General features: G+C 52.9%; 1 protein-coding gene across 22 annotated transcripts in view; it reads right to left on the reverse strand.

Moving 5' to 3' along the window:
• Positions 1 to 19475, reverse strand: part of MAD1L1 (mitotic arrest deficient 1 like 1) — a 420579-nt gene that overhangs the window by 151152 nt on the left and 249952 nt on the right. For all 22 annotated transcript variants that reach the window (XM_031013142.3, XM_031013141.3, XM_031013143.3 and 19 more), the window contains one exon: positions 11689 to 11777. In XM_031013142.3, coding sequence (XP_030869002.2) covers positions 11689 to 11777 — 89 coding nt within the window. The remainder of the gene's footprint in view (positions 1 to 11688; positions 11778 to 19475) is intronic.

Genomic DNA, 19475 nt, shown 5'->3' on the forward strand with positions numbered 1-19475 from the left:
ACTTGTCGTCTGTGATCTTCCTTCCAAAAACCACCGTCTCAGGTTAACAATGAAACACATCACACAAGCTCGCTTCGGGGGCATTCTAGGGACACCTAAACATACTGAGGTCAGGAGAAACGAGGAAAGACAAAACTGTCACCGACCAGCGGCAGGAGAGATGTGACGACTAAAATCAACGCGGTGCCCTGGCTGCAACATGCAGGAAAGCCTGGTGGATCCAAACAAGGGCTGGAGACAGGCCCAGAGTCACACGCCGGTGACGAGCACTATGGCAGCGTGAGATGTCAACAGCGAGAGAAACCGGGTGAAGAGGGTATGAGAACTCTCCGTCCAATTTCCACAACTTGCCTATTGAATCTGGTAAACGGTGTGGCAATTCCATCTTTTTAAAAAATCGACTCTTGGCCGGGTGTGGTGGCTCCCGCCTGTAATCCCAGCACTTTGGGAGGCCGAGGTGAGTGGATCGCCTGAGGTCAGGAGTTTAAGACCAGCCTGGCCAATGTGATGAAACCCCGTCTGTATTAAAAATACAAAAATTAGCCGGGCATGGTGGCACATGATTATAATCCCAGCTACTCCAGAGGCTGAGGCAGGATTCACTTGAACCCGGGAGGCAGAGGTTGCAGTGAGCCAAGATGGTGCCACTGCACTCCAGCCTGGGTGACAGAGCGAGACTCCACCTCAAAAATAAAAAATAAATAAATAAAACAAAAAACCCATAGCTTATGTCAATCTCAATGGTGAAAGGCTAAAAGCTTTTCCCCTAAATCAGGAACAAGACAAGAATGTCTGCTTTTGCTGCTTCTATTCAACATAGCCAGAGCAATTAGGCAAGAAAAAGAAATAAATTGTATCCAAATTGGAAAAGAAGAAGTAAAACTACTTCTCTCTCTTTGCAGATGCCAGGCTACAGAAAACCCTAAAGAAGCTGCAAATAACCTGTTCTAGTCAATAAACGAAATCAGCAAAGTTGCAAGATACAAAGTCAACACACAAAAGATCAGTTGTATTTCCCTGTATTAGGAACAAGCAATCTGACAAGGAAATCAAGAAAACAATTCCATTCATAACAGCATCAAAAAGAACAAAACACTCTGCAATACATTTACCCAAGGAGGCATAAGATTTGTACCCTAAAAACTGCCAAACATTGCTAAAAGAAATGGAAGAAAACCTAAGTAAATGTAAAGCCATCTGTATCAGGGAGAAGAAGACTGCACGCTGTTTACCTGTCAGCGGAGTCAAACCCCCCTGAAAAAGAACAACCACCAGGGAGACTCATAGCTCCTGACCTTGAAATTTATAAGAAAGCTACCTAAGTGAAAAAGGAACTGACTTTTATACACAAACAACCTGGATGGATCTCGAGGGCGTTGTGCTGAGTGAAAGGAGCCAGTCTCAAAAGACTGCATGTTGTAGGACTGGGCTGGAAAAAGCCGAGCCGCAGGGTTGAGCGGACATGTGCAGCTGCCGGGAGGTCCCTGTGTGGCCAGGTGAATGGAAAGGGGGACCATGGAGGATTCCTGAAGGGTTGACGTCATTTTGCACTCTGATTACAGGGTGATTAGAGTTCATAGAGCTGTATCCTATAAGAAAAAAGTTAATTTTACTATATAATTTTAATTTTTACTTTTTTTTTTTTTTTTTTTGAGACAGTCTCACTCTGTTACCCAGGTTGGAGTGCAGTGGCACGATCTCGGCTCACTGCAACCTCCACCTCCCAGGTTCAAGTGATCCTCGTGTCTCAACCTCCCAAGTAGCTGGAATTACAGGCACGTGCCACCACGCCCAGCTAAGTTTTCCATTTTTAGTAGAGACGGGGTTTCGCTATGTTGGCCAGGCTGGTCTCCAACTCCTGACCTCAGGTGATCTGCCTGCCTTGGTCTCTCAAAGTGCTGAGATAAAAGGCGTGAGCCACCATGCCCAGCCTATTATTTAATTTTAAAAGTAAAAAATTTAAACACCTGCTGGGCTATGTCCTATATCTTACTGTGGTGGCTGCATGCTTGTGCGTACATCTGTTGAAACGTGACGGTGGCATCTGGTGGGGGAACAGTGGCAGAATTGTAGATCATTGCTGGCATTCTTTAGAACTGCAGGCATGTGGTGAGAAGAAGGGCATCCACTTTTATTTACTTATTGTTATAAAACTCTGAAGATAACGTAGCCTCTATGACCTGCTCCCCGGATAAGGGTACCACCGCCTGCCCTTGGTACTCGCCGACCATGAACTCAGGTTTAAATGAATCCCTTCCATTGTGTGCGAGTTGCGCTAATACAGTAGATAAACTCCTTCTCAGGCCCGCAGTTAGAATTCAGTAGTGTGGAGATGCATGCAGTGCCGTGTGGGGCCCACAGCCAGCCCTCCAGTGTGCGAGTTCCACCTCAATACAGTGAATATCCTTAAACCCCGTCTCAGACCCGCAGTTAGAACTCGATCAACGTGGAGATGCATGCAGTGCCACGCGGGGCCCACAGTGAGCCCCGCACAAACATCAGTTGCCTCTCACTGCAATCATGGCCACCGCTGCTGCTGGGGGCTGTTGCCGTCACCAGTAAGAAACACAAGGGATGGGATCTCTCAGTGCAGCCAGGCTCCTACAGGCTACAGTTGGTCTTTCCAGACACACAGAATTCTCTCGCACAGAAGTCAAAACATGGCCAACAGTTCACCTTCGTTCTCACTAGGTGAAAACGCGAAACCACTCAAGCTCCAAAAGGGGTTAATCAACTATACATTAAGACTTACAAAAACCTATAAAAACATGGGGAAGTGTTTATGTTATATAGTGGAGAAACAGGATGCAAATGATGTGTGTTTCACTTAAAATATATATTATATAAACGGAAAAATCATCAAAGACTTCAGTTAAAGACGGTAGTTGAACATGTGCACTTAAGTGTAATCTCTCTCAGAATCCCGGTAAAACAAGGGTAAAGGTTTTGCTTACTTTTTCTGAGGCATTTACCTGAAGACAAACAAAAGGCGGCACAGCATCAAATAGCCTTTAGAATGGAAGCTGGAAAGCTTCCAGACAGATGAGTGGCAAACGACCCCAGAAAAGCTGAATCCCACGCCAGCAATGGAACAGCCAAGAAGCTTTGACACCACAAGCTCCCCAGGTTCAGGGATACCCACCCCAGCAACGACTTCCGGAAGCAGGGAGGAGGGAGCGCTGGAACTGCAGGGCTGGCTGGAGACCTTTAAAACAGAATGAAGACCTCATCGCAGATTGACAGCAATTTGTGGGAAACGTACAAGGAGGTCCGTGTCCTCTTTACCCAATCTCCCTCGATGGTAACAACTTAAACAGCAATATCAAAAACGGGACAACTAACATGGGTACAATCCAGAGACTGCTCACCTGCCGCCAGCTCAGACACTTCCCTCCACGTCTACTCCCACGTGATCTGTCATATGTCTGGATGTGTGCGCCCACAACTGCCATCCAAACACAGGCCTGTCCTGACACCGGAAGGCTCGCCCCTGCTGTCCTTTTGTACACACATGCACCCCCGTGCCTAAACCCTAGCAATCTCTTCAATTTTCTGTGTCAAATGGATCTTAATTATTAACTGTTTGGTACATTTCTCTAGGGAAACCATTTGGGCCTAAGGATATCCTTCTCATCTTTATGACTTCATTTTTTTTTTTTTAAATAGTTTACAAGATTATTCAGATAACCTATTTCATCTTGGTCGAGTCTGGTGGCTTGTGGGTTCTGAGGAGTGAGTCCGCTGCTTCAAGTTGTTTGTGGCTTAACACCCTCTGCTTAATGGCTACAGGGCCTGTAGTGATGGCCCCTATTTCATTGCTGATATTGACCATTTTGGTGGTGTCTTTTTATTTTTGTCAAATTTGCTAGAGATTTGTCAATTTTATTGAATTTTTTTCCAAAAAAAGCCCCAGCTTATTGTTTTAATAATTTTCTCTATTTTTTTTTCCAATTTCATTGCTTTTTGCTCATTGTTATTTCCTTCATCCTTGCTTGCTCTGGGCTATTCCACTCTCCTTTCTCCAGGTTATTGAGATAGGAACATAAATTATAGACCATTCCTCTTTCCCAACGTGAACACTGAGCGTGATGTACTTCCTTCTCAGCACTGGTCTAGCTGGACCCCACTTACTTAGATGTGTGTATTTCCATTATTGCCCAGTGTACTTATTTGTACTGGGAGCCCTCCTCCCCCACACGGGAAATGCAGACATGTGTTGCTAATCTCCTAATGCTTAGAGACTTCCCTGTTGTTCTTCTGTTACTGACATCTAGTTTGGGTTCATTACACTCAGAGCACACAGTCTGAGTGAATTCGATTCTTTCTAATTTACTGGGGTCTCTTTGATGACCCGTGATGTGATCTGTTGTGACTGTCCCAGGTGAATGCAGAGGCAAGAGTCCTCTGCTCTTGGACAGGGTGTTCCACAGACACTGATTAGGTCCTGCGGGCTGATGGGGACACTCAGTTCCGTCAGTCGTGGAGGGTGAGGTGTGAGTTCTCAACTGTAAATGTCTATCTGCCCGATTCTCTGTTCATCCCAGACACTTCTGCGTCCCGGGTTTTCTAACTGTTATTTGGCTTGTGTACATCTAGGAGTGCCAGAGCTGGGGGCAGAGTGGGAGTTCTGCCACCGCACAGACCTACCGGACACCATCCTGGCACACGCGGAGTGTGGACGTGCACCTGCTCACAAGGGCAGCAGACAGGCAGGTGTGAACTGGGCCCCTAGAGTGGGGATGCGTACCCCACTCACGAGGGCCACGGACGGGTGGATGCGAGCTGGGCCCCTACAGTGGGGAATGTGTACCTGCTCACGAGGGCCGCAGACAGCCGGGTACAAGCTCAGCCCCTAGAGCGGGAATGTGTACCCCACACACGAGGACCACAGACAGGGGGGTGCGAGCTGGGCCCCTGCCTGTCTCGCCAACACCACGGACAGGAGGCGTGAAGGGCAGCGGCAGCCTCCCTGCTGCAGGGTGTGGGGAAGGCCCTGCTGAGCCTCTGACATGGGGTCCTGGGGGTTGAAGACCCCCCTCCACATCCTGCTCTGCCTCGGTGCTGGGTGAGGTGGAGGCTCCGATCCCTGTTGGGCATGGCGACACTACTGGACCAGAGAGCCAGAGCTGGGCCTGCCTCTGCTGAATGGCACCAAGGTCCCTGCCATCAGCCCTGCTGACCCTGCCCAGCACAGACACAGGAGCAGTGCCGGCTGCTGAAGGCTGGGGCAGGAGACGCGCTCCCCGAGGGGCCACGCTGATGCTGCTGGGCGGGGACAGGGCACTCTGCTGGCTTCTGCTTCTGGGAGTGAAGGGCAGGAGCCTGCATGTCACTCTGCACATCCTGCGTAAGATCTCCGGGCTGAGACAGGCCCTTAGGTAAGGCACGGACAGGGTGCCCCACCGCAAGAGGAGTCCTGCATTGGCGACACACTTCCCTGCTCAGCCCCCAGGAGCTGGCAGCACAAGCCCCCACACCAGAGTCACCCAGGCTGAGAGGAAAGATCAGAGGCCCCTCCCAAGGGCTCCCCAGTGGAAGACCCAGCCGGATTCCTCGGAGAAGCACAGGGCAAACCCATCCTGGCACAGGCAGCTGGGACCACCAAACGCTTAAGGAAATCATCCAGAAAGAAAAGAGTAAGGTCCAACACTGGCAGAAAAACAGCAACTTAGAGCAACAGAGAACAGGGTTCACTAGGAGAAGAAAACTCCAAAAAGCACTATTATTAACATCAAAGACACAGTGACCCCACTGCACTCATGAACACTGACAGGATGCTTTATACATAAAAGAATCCTCAGAGAACAGAAACACACTCTCAGGAAACGAAGAGTATGGCAACAAATAAAATAAGAACAGGTTAACAAAGCTGAGAAAATACAGAAGGTAGGACAAAAATAAGGAAAATAGGATCAAAAAGATTTAAAAGAGAGAAAACTATTCGAAAATCCAACATCCAAGTAACAGTTTCAGAAAGAAGACACAGAAAACAGAGGAGAGGAAATGATCAGTGAACAGAGCCAGGAAAGGTCTCAAGAGCGGAAGGGCGTGAGACACCAGAAGGAAAGCCCTGGAGTGCCCAATGCAGCGCACAGAGCAGGCCCCGGCCAGAGGGTGTGGGTAACCTGAGGATGCTGGAGACCAGGGGAGGCGGGCAGGCTTTCAGAGAGGAAGAAGCAGGTCCGGGGTACAGGACCCAGGCAGGCAGGGCCCTGAGGACCCAAGCTGCAGGCCGGACGTGGGGAGCGCACCTGCCTTCACTGGCTGTGGTCACCGGCCCCATCTGCAGAGCCCAGGCACAGGGGCCGCTGTCGCTACCGGCAGCCAGGCAGTGGGCTGGGGGCAGCTCTGGTGGTTACCGGCCTGCTGACAGTGCTGCCTAGCCAGGTGGAGGCAACTCACCAGCCTTCACCCTGTTGACCTGGCTGCCTCAGCCTGCTCCTGAAGCTGCTCGGGGGAGGGAGAATGAGGCCACAAAGGCTCCCCAGGTCCTGCCCTGGGCTCCTGATCCCCAGATGGGCTGGGCAGTCCATCACCAGGCCCCCTCGGGGCCACGCCTTCCCACCTGGGACCATAGCATCTGAGGGTGACCTCTTTCCGGCCACAACTGCCCTTCCAATGGGACCAATCACTTGTACTCCAGACCCAGCCCAGCCAGCAGGTTCTCCACGGTGGGCAGCAGAAGCGGCTGCAGAACAGGACAGAACCAGGGAAAACCAGTTCCACCTTCCCAGGCTGAACGCTCCCTGGCGGCCTGGGCTGGGCACGGTGAGCTCAAAGATCAACCCACTGCCCTAGAAGCTTGGCAGGCAGGGACTGTCTTTCCAGTTACCTCTATGTAGTTTCATGAGGGGACTTAGAGCAGCGGTGTTAATGGAGATTTGTTGGATGAAAGATGAAAATTTCTACAAAAGAACATTAAAAGTCTAGCACCTGGCCCTCTGGAAAGGACGTGGGCCTGGGCACTGGGTCCTTGGGGTGTGAGTGGAGATCACAGAGTGTCCTGAAGAGTGGGAACCTCGGGTGAGTGGGGTCACGGGTCACCTCTCGTCCCCTGAGGCAGGCCGGCGTCTCCAGGGCCCCCAGCACCTCCCGGGACCCAGAAGGCATCACACGGCCAGGAAGCGAGGGTCCGAGTGTGACTAGCAGGCGCTGGCACAGATAGGCAAGACTCTGGAATTAGCAAGCGTCTAACCAGTTGCTAAATCTACAGGCAACATTTAGGATTTGCTAGAGCTGCTATTTGACAGCAGAGAGGACTGGCTCAGATTTGTTCCGGCTGAAAGGGCTCCTCAGCTGCTGCCTCTTAAAAATCCCCACCAACGCTCTCTCTAGCTTCAGTGTTGAAAAACCATGCTATGTGATACATGTCATTCACATACAACAAATAGCTGGATGTGAAAATGTGAGTGTGCATCTGGGCAAGAGCAGGCACACATATGTGTGGCTGTGCATGTGTGTGTGAGGACCATCCCTGATCCTCCTGTGTCCGAGATCGGTGGGTTCTTGGTCTCACTGACTTCAAGAATGAAACCGTGGACCCTCACGGTGAGTGTTACAGTTCTTAAAGATGGTGTGTCTGGAGTTTGTTCCTTCCGATGTTCGGACATGTTCGCAGTTTCTTCCTTCTGGTGGGTTCGTGGTCTTGCTGGCTTCAGGAGTGAAGCTGCAGACCTTCATGGTGAGTGTTACAGCTCTTAAGGCAGCACGTCCGGAGTTGTTCCTTCCTCCCGGTGGGTTCGTGGTCTTGCCGGCCTCAGGAGTGAAGCTGCAGACCTTCGTGGTGAGTGTTACATCTCATAAAGCAGTGCGGACCCAAAGAGTGAGCAGCGGCAAGATTTACTGCGAAGAGTGAAAGAACAAAGCTTCCACAGTGTGGAAGGGGACCCCAGCGGGTTGCCGCTGCTAGCTCTGGCAGCCTGCTTCTATTCCCTTATCTGGCTCCACCCACTCCTGCTGATTGGCCCATTTTACAGAAAGCTGATTGGTCTGTTTTGACAGGGTGCTGACTGGTGCGTTTACAAACCTTTAGCTAGACACAGAGTGCTGATTGGTGCATTTACAAACCTTGAGCTAGACACAGGGTGCTGATTGGTGTATTTGCAATCCTTTAGCTAGACATAAAAGTTCTCCAAGTCCCCACCAGATTACCTAGACACAGAGCACTGATTGGTGCGTTTACAAACCTTTAGCTAGACACAGATTGCTGATTGGTGCATTTACAATCCTCTATCTAGACATAAAATTTCTCCAAGTCCCCACTCGACTCAGGAGCCCAGCTGGCTTCCGCTAGTGGATCCCACGCCGGCCTGGGGGCAGAGCTGCCTGCCAGTCCCACGTCACGCGCCTGCACTCCTCAGCCCTTGGGTGGTCAATGGGACCAGGCGCCACAGAGCAGGGGGCCGCGCCGTCGGGGAGGCTGGGCTGCGTGGGAGCCCACGGCTGGCGGCAGGTGTGGGCTCAGGCATGGTGGGCTGCAGGTCCCAAGCGCTGCCCCGCGGGGAGGCGGCTGAGGCCCAGTGAGAAATCGACTGCAGCGCAGACGGGCCGGCAGTGCTGGGGGACCCAGTGCACCCTCTGCAGCTGCTGGCCCAGGTGCTAAGCCCCTCACTGCCCGGGGCCGGCAACGCTGGCCTGCTGCTCAGAGTGTGGGGCCCGCCAAGCCCATGCCCACCCAGAACTCGCGCTGGCCTGTGAGCACCACGCGTGCAACCCCAGTTCCTGCCCGCGCCTCTCCCTCCACACCTCCCCGCAAGCAGAGGGAGCCGGCTCCGGCCTCGGCCAGCCCAGAAAGGGGCTCCCACAGTGCAGTGGCAGGCTGAAGGGCTCCAAACAAAATGGTGGGGACGAGAAGCTTTGTTTGACCTTGATGTAAAAGATATCAATGATAAAGGCCTTTTCTTAAATTGTAAAAATGAATAAACCCCAAGCATGCCAGCCCACACAAATCTGACACACGCCTGGCCATGCTCCCATCAACTGCAGAACGAGAGGTTCTAGGTGCCAAAAGGCCCAGCAGAAAGCAGAACGCCGTCTCAGAGAGCGGGGAGCCGTGCAGCGTGATGCAGGCTCCTGCGGGGGCAGCCATGGGCCAGGACACGCTGACCTTCCTGAAACCTTCACAGATGCTGGAACCCACAGCCGCAACTCCCCAGATTTAAGAACCTACTCCACCACCTCCCACGTGGCTCCTGGGGACTGAAGGACAACAGTGGAGACCACCCTGCCTCGCATGGCATTCAGGACCTTGCAGGGTCAGGCACCAGCCACACCAGCCCAGCCCTTCCTGACGTGCTGCTGTGCACAGCCTCTCCCCCTGCACCTGCGTGCCTCCAGAGGCCCTTTCTCCATGATGACAAGGTGTGGCCTCTGCTGCTGGTCCCAGCTTCCCCTCTCACTGCAGACACACATTGAAGCCTGTCTGGCACGTCATCCAGCCTTGGCCTTGGTGAGCTCCTGACCTGCCTGGGCTGCCCTTTTGGGCCATTCCTTCTGTCTCACTACACACTACCCCCTCTCTGAGGCCCCCAGGCCTGCTGCTCTGTGTGGCAAGGGTCTTTCTCCCCAGGTGGGGCTGCTCCTGCAAGTCAGGGTGTGTGTGGGAGGCATATTTTCTTCATCTCTGCAAAGGAAAAGCCAACTCCAGCTTCGGAGGGGCTCCCAGCACCGATGCTTGGCGAGCAGGTGGTGGGGACGGCCCCTCTGCCACTCTCCTTCCCCTCCCCAGGCCTGGCAGCCAGTGCTTTCTCCAGCCACATTCTTCCACTTTAAAGCCTCTAGTGCCTCCCATTGCTGCTAGGAAAGAGACTGCATGCTCACCATGGCACCTGCCCGGTCTCCAGCTTCCCCCGCCCCACACCCACGCTCACACACAGCCCCCGACCCCATCAACCCGAAGACCACACGCAGACGCACTTCCGGGGGGGAGACACCCGCTGTCACAGGACCACGTGCACCTCACAGGCTGTAACGACAGAGCCTCTAGGTGAAGAATGGCCCCCAGGTCCCCAAGACACGGAGACGCAGATGAAGACGGAGAGCACGTCGGGGCCCACTCACCATTCCATCAGCCTCCATGCTCGGCCCTAAGGACGCCACGGCACACACTCAGTATCTGAACACTTGAACAGCTGAGCAGATGTAAATCAAACCGCTCAGACTCCGGCGGATCCCAGAGAGGGCAATGTGTAAGGCACAGCCCATGCATGAGGAATGCTTCAGAGACGCTGGAGGAACATCAAATCTAGAAGGCATCATAGCTGCCACGTGCAGAGCACTTCCTGGGCCGGGGCCACACTAAACGCAGCCCTTTTCCTGCTTTGATCTCGGCAACCCTGAGAAAGAGGGGCCATCCACAGGTGAAAACCGGAACCCCAGGGAGTGGGTGTGACGGACAAAGTAGAGGCTGCTGCCGCGGGGGGTCCAGGGGCCCACACACCAAAGCTGTGTGGCCAAGGTAGGGTGCTCTCTCCCCACTGCCACCCCCATCTCACTGCAGGGCCATTTGATGTCCCCTGGAGCTGTCTCAGTCCCCTGTTCTCAGTTCCTCTGACGACCAGGAGAAACCCTGGATGCCCAGGGCCTGGCCTGCTGCAGACACTCAGAGCAGAGGAGTGGCCAATGCAGGAAAGCCATGGGCCGCCTCCTGCCACCCCACCCTGTGCCCACAGCCACCGCCTCCCACATTGGATTCTGGCAGGACACTCGGGTTGCCCCACAGCCACTTTCAATCCGCACTGGATAGGGCAGCGCCAACACAGGCACCAAAGCGGAGCCCGGAGCTCCACCTGCGTCTGCCTGGAAACCTCTTGCCTGAGGACCCTGATGGATCCACAAGGCGGGGGAGAGGAAGAGAGCTCTAGAAAAGCAGCCCGGCCTGCAGACCCTGCTCTAGGGGCGCCGTGTGCAAGCAGGAGCTGGGGTGAGGGTGGCCTAGGACAGTGTGGTGGCAGAGAGCTGGCAGCATGTCTGAAGCGCAGCCCAAGGGCTGCTGGACACGCCTGGCTGCTGCACTGCCTGGGCTCTGCTCTGAGCCACACTCCGGTGCAGCCATCTCGGCACAGCACTGCCATGCAGCCCCTGCGGCTGCAGACCCGGCTCCAGCGCCGCCCCCTGATGGAGGACCTGCTCCCTTCTGCGCGTCGGGGACACTGAGAGACCCCTGCTGTCAGCACTGGCTGGAGAAGTGCTGCTGAAGAAAGGGCCACACCAGCAGAGACGAGTGTCCCTGCAGAGAAGAACCTAGGTGGATGGGATGGGACTTACAAAGAAAAGCCCTTCCAGGAAGGCAGCAGAGGAGCAAGAGTTTACTCCAGCCACCCACGGGGGAGCACACAGAGAAGGGCACGGCCTGGAGAGGGGGACAGGAGGCTGCCGGCGGACGTGTCTCCCGCACTCCCCTCCTCTGGAAAGGGCACACCTGAGCGTGCGCACCTCCCCGCTGGGGGACACGCCTGAGCATGTCCACTTCCTTCCTGGGGGACACGCATGAGCGTGCCCACCTCCCCCCACCCCACAGGACACACCTGAGCACGTCCGCCTCTTCCTCTGTGGGACACACCTGAGCGTATCCGCCTCCTCCCCTGCAGGACACACCTGGGCGTATCCACCTCCTCCCCCACAGGACACATGTGGGCCTCCCCCACAGGACACATGTGGGCGTGTCCGCCTCCTCTCTGGGGGACATACCTGAGCGTGTCCACCTCCTCCCTGGAGAACAGGAAGCTCTGTTCGGCAGAGCTGGACTGAGACTTTAGCATCTTCAGCTCCATCTCCAGCTAGGAGAAAACAAAGGATAGAGGGTCAGCAGACACGAGCACACCCAGGTGTGTGGGGAACCCCAGCCCAGGCCCTGAGACCACCCCTGGCAGCACCCCCGCCCTGGGCTGGGAGCTGCGGGAGAGACCTCTCTCCTGGAAGCCTGAAGCTGCCAGGCCAGACAGCACTCTAACTTTGCAAACTCAAGTTCTCTCACTTTTTTGTCACTTCCGTCTCCTGAATAGCAACAGATGCACAGGCTCACGGTGAGGTGTGTGGGGTACATGTGAGAGTCTCTGGAGAGTGGACACACAGCTGGGGAGAGAGCACGCTCCAACGCTGCTGTCGGTTTGGTTTAACAGCCACAAGCCGTCGTTTATTCTGCTACTTCCAATTCCTCTATAGAACAGCGTGAGATGCTGCACCGCCCGGGAGGGAGCCTGGATTCTGTTTTTCTTTTTTGAGATGGAGTCTCGCTCTGTCACCCAGGCTGGAGTGCAGTGGCACAATCTCAGCTCACTGCAACCTCCACCTCGCAGGTTCAAGCGATTCTTCTGCCTCAGCCTCCTGAGTAGCTGGGACTACAGGCGCATGCTGCCACGCCTGGTTAATTTTTGTATTTTAGTAGAGATGGGGTTTCACCGTGTTCTCCAGGCTGGTCTCGAACTCCTGACCTCAGGTGATTCACCTGCCTCCGCCTCCCAAAGTGCTGGGATGACAAGCGTGAGCCGCTGCGCCCGGCCAGGAGTGTGGATTCTAACTCGCCCCTACACACCTAGGGTGGGAGGCATCAGGGGCAGCAGACGGTGGGGAGGCCAGGAGCCAGAACGGACTGCAGGCTCAAGGAACAGCAGGGCACAGACAGGGGCCTGGTCAGGCAGGCTGGCGCAGGCTGAGGGGCTACATAGGCACCAGCTCCAGGCCCCGGGGGTGCTAAGGAAGGCCCACCCAGAGACGCCCCTCACCACTCCTGGGGTGTCTCACGGACAGGATCCGATGGGTTCAGGGAGGTAAATCCTGCCCCTGGCCCAAGTCAGAACCTTGTTCCCACCAGTCCTGACCCACTCCAAAGCCCGGCTCGCTCCGTCACGAAGGGAGGAGGAAGGGCAGTGTGGCCTCAGGGAGGGAAGGATAGGTGCCAGCAGGTACCAGGGCAGCCGGAGGCCCCCAGCAGTGAAGCTGCAAAGCCTGCCAGACACCCAGGGTGGGATGACGCGAGGGGGACAACACCCCCTGGGCTGGGGGCCAGCAGGAGCCTGGGAAAAAAGGCACTGGGGCAGGGGGTGCACAGCGTGCAACAGGGCAGGATATGCTAATTACCCTGATCTAATCACCATACGTTACATGTACTGAAACATCACTATGTACCCCATAAATATATACAATTATCATGTGTCCATTAACAAAAAAGATCCGCGGTTCAGACAACAAACACGGATGCCCATGCCCTGAGCAGCCTGTCCCCAGCTTCCAACCCCAGCGCCCCAGGCCCCCGACTCTCAGCCAACCAACGTTCTGAGGCTTGAGCAAACGTTCCTTCCGGAGGCTGCTGGTGCGCATGCCAGCAACACGTCTATGTTCTTCCTCCCACCACACTTCATTTTTTTTAACAAAAATGGTAAGATGTCCTACACATCATTTGGTACCTTGCTTTTTTTCCACTATATATATAAAATATAAAAATATAGACATAAATATACATATATATTCTGAGACAGAGTCTCGCTGTGTCGCCCAGGCTCGAGTGCAGTGGTGTCATCTCGGCTCACTGCAGCTCCCGGGTTCAAGCGATTCTACTGCCTCAGCCTCCCAAGTTGCTGGGATTACAGGTGCATGCCACCAAGCCCAGCTAATTTTTGTATTTTTAGTAGAGACGGGGTTTCACCATGTTGGTGAGGCTAGTCCCGAACTCCTGACCTCAAGTGATCCACCTGCCTCAGCCTCCCAGAGTGCTGGGATTACAGGCGTGAGCCGCCGCGCCCGGCCTTTTCTTCTTCTTTCTAACTTATCTTTGTATACGTGATTTTAAATTTTTGTTTCCCGCCCCCTTCACCAAATTCCGACCGACAGCAGCAGTTCTCAGTTGATTCTCTTGGCACATAATCTTATCAGCAGCAAAGAGGGACAATTTTCCAATTTTCCTCCTCCTTCCCAATATTGATACCTTGGGTTTCTTTCCCTTGTCTACTTTGGATGACTAGTATCTCCAGAATAATACGAAATCACAGTTGTGATACTGGACATCCTTAGGTGGCCTGTGGCTTCACTGGAGCTGAAGCCAATACTTTCTTATTTACAGCACATGACCTTTTGCTTCAAATAGGTATTTTCTATCACGGTGAGAAATTACCCATATATTCCTATTTTATTAAGAGTTTTTAATCAAGGCTGAGTGTTGGATTTTGTCAAACGCCCCCATGAAGAGGGTATTCTATAAATTGATATCCTAAAATCAAGCTGACAGGCTGGTCCTGGAATAAACCTTACTGCATATGATGTATTTCAACCTGCTGTTGAATTTCACTCGTGACATGTTAACAATGACACTGATACATGTATGCGCGTGCATGCACACACACACGTGCACACACACGCACACCCACAGACGCGCACGTGCGCACACACACACACACACACACACACACAGGCTTGTAAGGCCTTTGCAGTTGTTGGTGTCAATACAACACTTCCAGAATGCCTTCCCCTCCTTTTCCCACAGTCTGAACTGGTTTACACAGTGCTCAAAGTATCTGCACTTTGAAGATCTGGTAGAATTTTCCCATGAAACTGGCTTGGCCTGATGCATCTTCTGTTTCTTTCCTCTTGTGGTGGGGGAGAGCAACCGTGGCAATTTTGGGACAACGTTTTTCTACAGTAATTGATCTGTTTAAAATTTCTCTCTCTTCTGGAGTTGGGATTGATAGGTAACATTTCCCTAAAACGTCATTCATTTCCCACAGATTTTTAAATTTATTAAAATGGAACTGAGATATAATTCATAATTCTTTTTATAGAAATCAGATAAAACTCATAATTCTCAATTTTTTAATTTTTGCTTTTCTTTCCCATCGAGGTATACATAATTTACACGCAGTAAACTGCTCAATCTGATGTGCACAGCCTGATGGCTTTTTATACATGTCTACACCTACGTATCCACCGTCCAGATCAGGACACAGAATTCTCAGCACGCCTGAAAGCTCTCGCATGCTCCTGCTCAGTCAATAGCTCCAGGTAATTAGTCTTGTTTCCTATTTTGGATGGTGATACTTTCTATCAATTTTTTATTAGAACTGTGAATAATTCATATGTTTTATTGGTTTTATTTCAAATAACAGGTATTTGGACTTATTTATTATTTCTACCATTTTTCACTTTCCTATTAACTTCTGCTTTGATCTTTACAAATTCCCACCTTTTTGTTTCACTAAGGTTTATTTTCCTTTTGTTCTCTGACTTCTTGGGTTGAAGGTCTAATCCATATATTTACATGCTTTCTTGTTCAATGATATAAATATTTAAACTTGTGGATTTAGGTGGTTCCCACAGGCTCTGATGAGAAGTGTTTTCATGACAATTATTTTCTACATCTTATGCACTTTTGAATCGTACTTCTTTGAACCAAGAATTGTTTAAGACACAGTGTTTTGTTCTGTTTGGGTTTTGTTTTCTAAATTCCAAGTGTTAGGAGCTTTTTTTCCCCTGATTTTGTTCTTGATTTCACATCACACTGCAATCACAAGAAGTTGTATTAGTTCTACTTATTTTAATTTATAAAGGCTTTCTCTATTACTGAATACACAATCTTTGTGAATGTTTTCTATGCACTCCTTTTAACATGAGTATATTCTCTAATTTGGGGGATATGGGTTTTACGCACATATATATTTTTCTGTTTTCCATTATTCTTTGCCCACTTGATATATCGCAGATTAGGACATAAATCCTGGTACTGGCATCTTTGACAATCTCCCCTTGAATCTTTCCTCATTTCTGCTTTTCCCAACGGCAGTGATGTGTTATTTGGCTAACCCATCCGAACCTCACTGTGGAAAGCGCCCACCTTTGTTTCTAAGCGGCTTCCGGCTTGAACTCACACTGCATCGAGATCATAGCTCCTGCTTTCCAGGTTCACTTCACCAGGATGCCTTTGCTTCCCGTATTTTCCAACATGTTTGGTTTTGCTTTGCAATCCAATCAGGAAGTCCTTTCCTTTTAATAGGAGCGTTTAGTCCCTCTACAACTGGATTTGTGTCTATTTCTGTTGTATTATGTTGTTATGCTTTCGATTTTGTAGCTTTTACATCTGTGTCATTCTGTGGCCTTTTTAATCTAGTTTACTTTTTTGCGTGTAATTCTCTCGAGGCTTAGAAAAGTGTGCATGTTTTACCCTGGTTGCTTTTATAACTCAGCTTTGTTTCACACCTATACTTTCCTACTAGACAGTACCTGCTGTATCTCCTATGTTGGGTGACTAACTAGTCAGATATATCATCCTCCCTGTTGAACTTTATAGTCTGTGACGGCTCATTCCATGTGTCCACTGGACAGGACCTGGGGTACTCAGATCAAAACACTTTCTGGGTGTGTCTGGGAGGGTTTGTGGATGAGATCAGCATTTGAATCAGGGACTCAGCAGACTGCCCTGGGCAGCATGGGTAGGCCTCCTCCAACCCCTTGAGGCCGGAATGAAATGAAAATTGGAGGAGGCGACCGTTCCTCCCTTGCCTGCCTGGTGGCCTGAGCGGGGCAGCTCCCGTTTTCTGCCCAGGACTGGGGCTTTCACCACAGGCTCTGCTGGTTCTCAGGCCTGCAGAGCTGGACTGGGCACAGCACAGGCTCTTCCAGGTCTGCTGTGTGCAGATGCAGACCACGGGATCCCGGCTCCATGGCCAAGAGCCAGGCCCTCACAGTCACTCTCTCAGGGTAGACCAGTCTACTGCACCTGGTGCTCTAGGGAGCCTAACACGCAGCTCGATCTACTCTCCCCACCTGATACTACCTTTAGATGGTGTGTTTGTGTCTTCGGCTCTCAACAGCGAAGCCGCCATCCTCATGTTCTCTCCTCCCTCTGCCATCCTGACACTTCTTTTTGAATACATGACATGTAGCACTTACATTTCCAGGCTTCCACATTCACTTCATCTTCCAATTCAGGAGATGGAACTCTTGCTGCGGGTTCTTTAGGTAGTTTTCCCCGTGATTAGCCTCCCCGTGCATCCGGTCACCTTCCTTCCTGTGCTGCCCCCTCTCCTGCTCTGAGACCCTCCGGGTCCTGTCTCACGCACCCCCCGGCCTCACCGTCTCTTCTTGGAGCGTGTGCATTCCACCCAAGCCTCACAGACTCTACCGCCTCGTTAACTTTTGTTTCTTGGCAAAATGTCTGGATAGAATTTTCATCTGCTCAATGTCCACCGTTTTTCTGTGAAACTTTTTCTGCCACTTGTTTTTGTTCTTTTCTCCTTTGCTCTTACACAAATGCATGGAATGACCTTTACTGCTCACTGCTGAAGATGAGTTTTATTGAATCCGGCTCCGTGCACAGGTTCACAGTGGGGAAGGACAGGCCTGCTTCCTTTTATCTGAAATCCAGTGACAGTTTTGCTGCGAGTCCAATCAGCCCCCAGTAGCTCCCTCCGGCAGGAGAGAAAGGACACCGTGAGTTTTCCTAAGAGCAAATGTTCTGTCTGCCACAGATGCGGCTTCAAGCACATGTGATGCACCTGTGTGACCCCTCAGCTCAGCACCAACCTCTGCTGCAGCTTGGAACCACACGCCAGTCCAGGGACCCCTGTTCCAGCTGCCGCCGGCCCCCGCACTGCGGAGCCAGGGTCAGGGGCTGCCTCTCGCAAGGGCTCATGCCAGCAAGGGAGTTCTACTCAGCGGCTCCCTCACGGAGCTGTCTCCACCCGCACTGCTCCAGGCTTCCCCAGGGATGTGTCTGCTCACTGCACCATGGGCTTCCTGCCTCTGCCTGGGGCTTGGTTTGTAGCTGCATTTCTGTTTTGTCAAAATTTAAGCACCATTTTGGTTTTCACGCTTCTTGTTATTTGTAGATGATTTCCAGGAAACAAAGGGGAAATGCTGACGTGTGCCACAATGTTCAGAGTAAAAAATCAAGCCCTTTTATTTTAATGTGTAACCTTAGACTCATAAGTAAGCTCCCAACTGTATTCCCAGAGTAGCCAACGCCTGCCCCCTTGAGCCTGTGCCCAACACCGCCAGCCATGCTGCAGGTCCTCCACCCACCCTGCACCTCCCCGCCAGGCCAGCTCTCACCCCTACATCCCCCTCCAGGCCCATGGCACAGGACAGTAGCCACAGAGGGCCAGACCCATGATCCATGTCCGTGGGCCACCTTCCACCTACACCCCCACTCCCATCCACCATTTAGATCCAACGGAAACGCCGCCTTCCCCACAATCTGTCCTGGCAGCTCCCTCACCCCCCCCCTGCCAGCTGGAAGTGCCCACCCCCACTCCTCTGTGACCGCACCCTCTACTCCACCACACCACACGGTGACTGGGCACGTGACTTTCCTCCCCACTGGATGGGACGTTCCCTGGAGGAGACGTGGTAATCACGTAGGGCCCCACTGCCAGCACAGAACCTGGCACACAGTCGGTGCTTGGACGGGCACATGGGTGGGCAGACGGTGGGCACGGATGCGGCAATGGCCACTTCCCAGGCATGTCCAGTGTGTGTGCGGCCGAGCTTGGAACGGGGAAGTACTGGGGTGGGTCAAAGTATCCGGGATGAAGCAAAGGGAGCTGCCCATGCTGAGCAGACAAGACCTAGAGTCTGCTCTGCTGTCCACCAATTTGAGAAGCCGTGTAGACATATCAGTATTTAAGAGAAGGAAAGCCATCGGGGAGGGGGGAAGAGGCAGGTAGGGGAAGAGCAAATGCGAGGATGGTCCCGGGGTGCTCTCGGCACCAACTGCAGCGCCCTCGCCCGGCCGCTGGGTCCGCACGGCAGGGCCACGGCCGCCCAGCAGCCCCGGCTCCACGTCTTTTCTCCTGCGGACTCGGCAGCCAAGAGTGGAGGGTGCAGAGGGCTCCTTGTGAGGACCTGTGGGAGGCAGGGCACAGGCCCGGGGCAGCAGCGTTCTCAGAGGTAACTCACAGGCACCTGTGCCTCCAGCCCTCACCATGACGACGGGGATACCACCACCTGTCCCTGGGTGGGAAACCCGGGCTCCCAGGCACGGGACCATGTCTGAAGCTCCGATCTCTGGGGCAGCCTACAGCCTAGGGAGGAGGCTGAGCTGGCAGGAAGTCAGGCAGGCCCCTAGGAGGCATCCTCACCGAGGACCTGTAGAACGTGTACTCACACCCGGGGCAGGCCCATGGGAGGCGAGGAGCAGCAGGAGGCCCGTGAGGGAGGGGAGACCCAGAAAGAAAGGAGTAGCAGGCAGATGGAGCAGCGTGCGGAAGCGCGGTTGGGAAGGTGGGATCCAGGAAGAGGGCGCTGGGGACAAGGAGAGGGCCCTGCTGAACACTTCCTGACATGGGGGAGGGCCCATTCATTATTCATCCAATGGTCACAGAGCAAGACTCACCTCCCACACCTCCCAGGGGCAACTCTGCCCCTGCATCAGGCAGCACACACAGCAGCCCGGCCGTCCCCCATTCAGGTGGCACACAGCAGCCCAGCCATCCCCACCACAGGGACCTGAGGTCCAGGCACTTTGTGGAGCGCCCAGCCTACAAGACTTC

The sequence above is a fragment of the Gorilla gorilla genome, chromosome 6 (genome assembly GCF_029281585.2).
Source record: "Gorilla gorilla gorilla isolate KB3781 chromosome 6, NHGRI_mGorGor1-v2.1_pri, whole genome shotgun sequence".
NCBI lineage: Eukaryota > Metazoa > Chordata > Mammalia > Primates > Hominidae > Gorilla > Gorilla gorilla.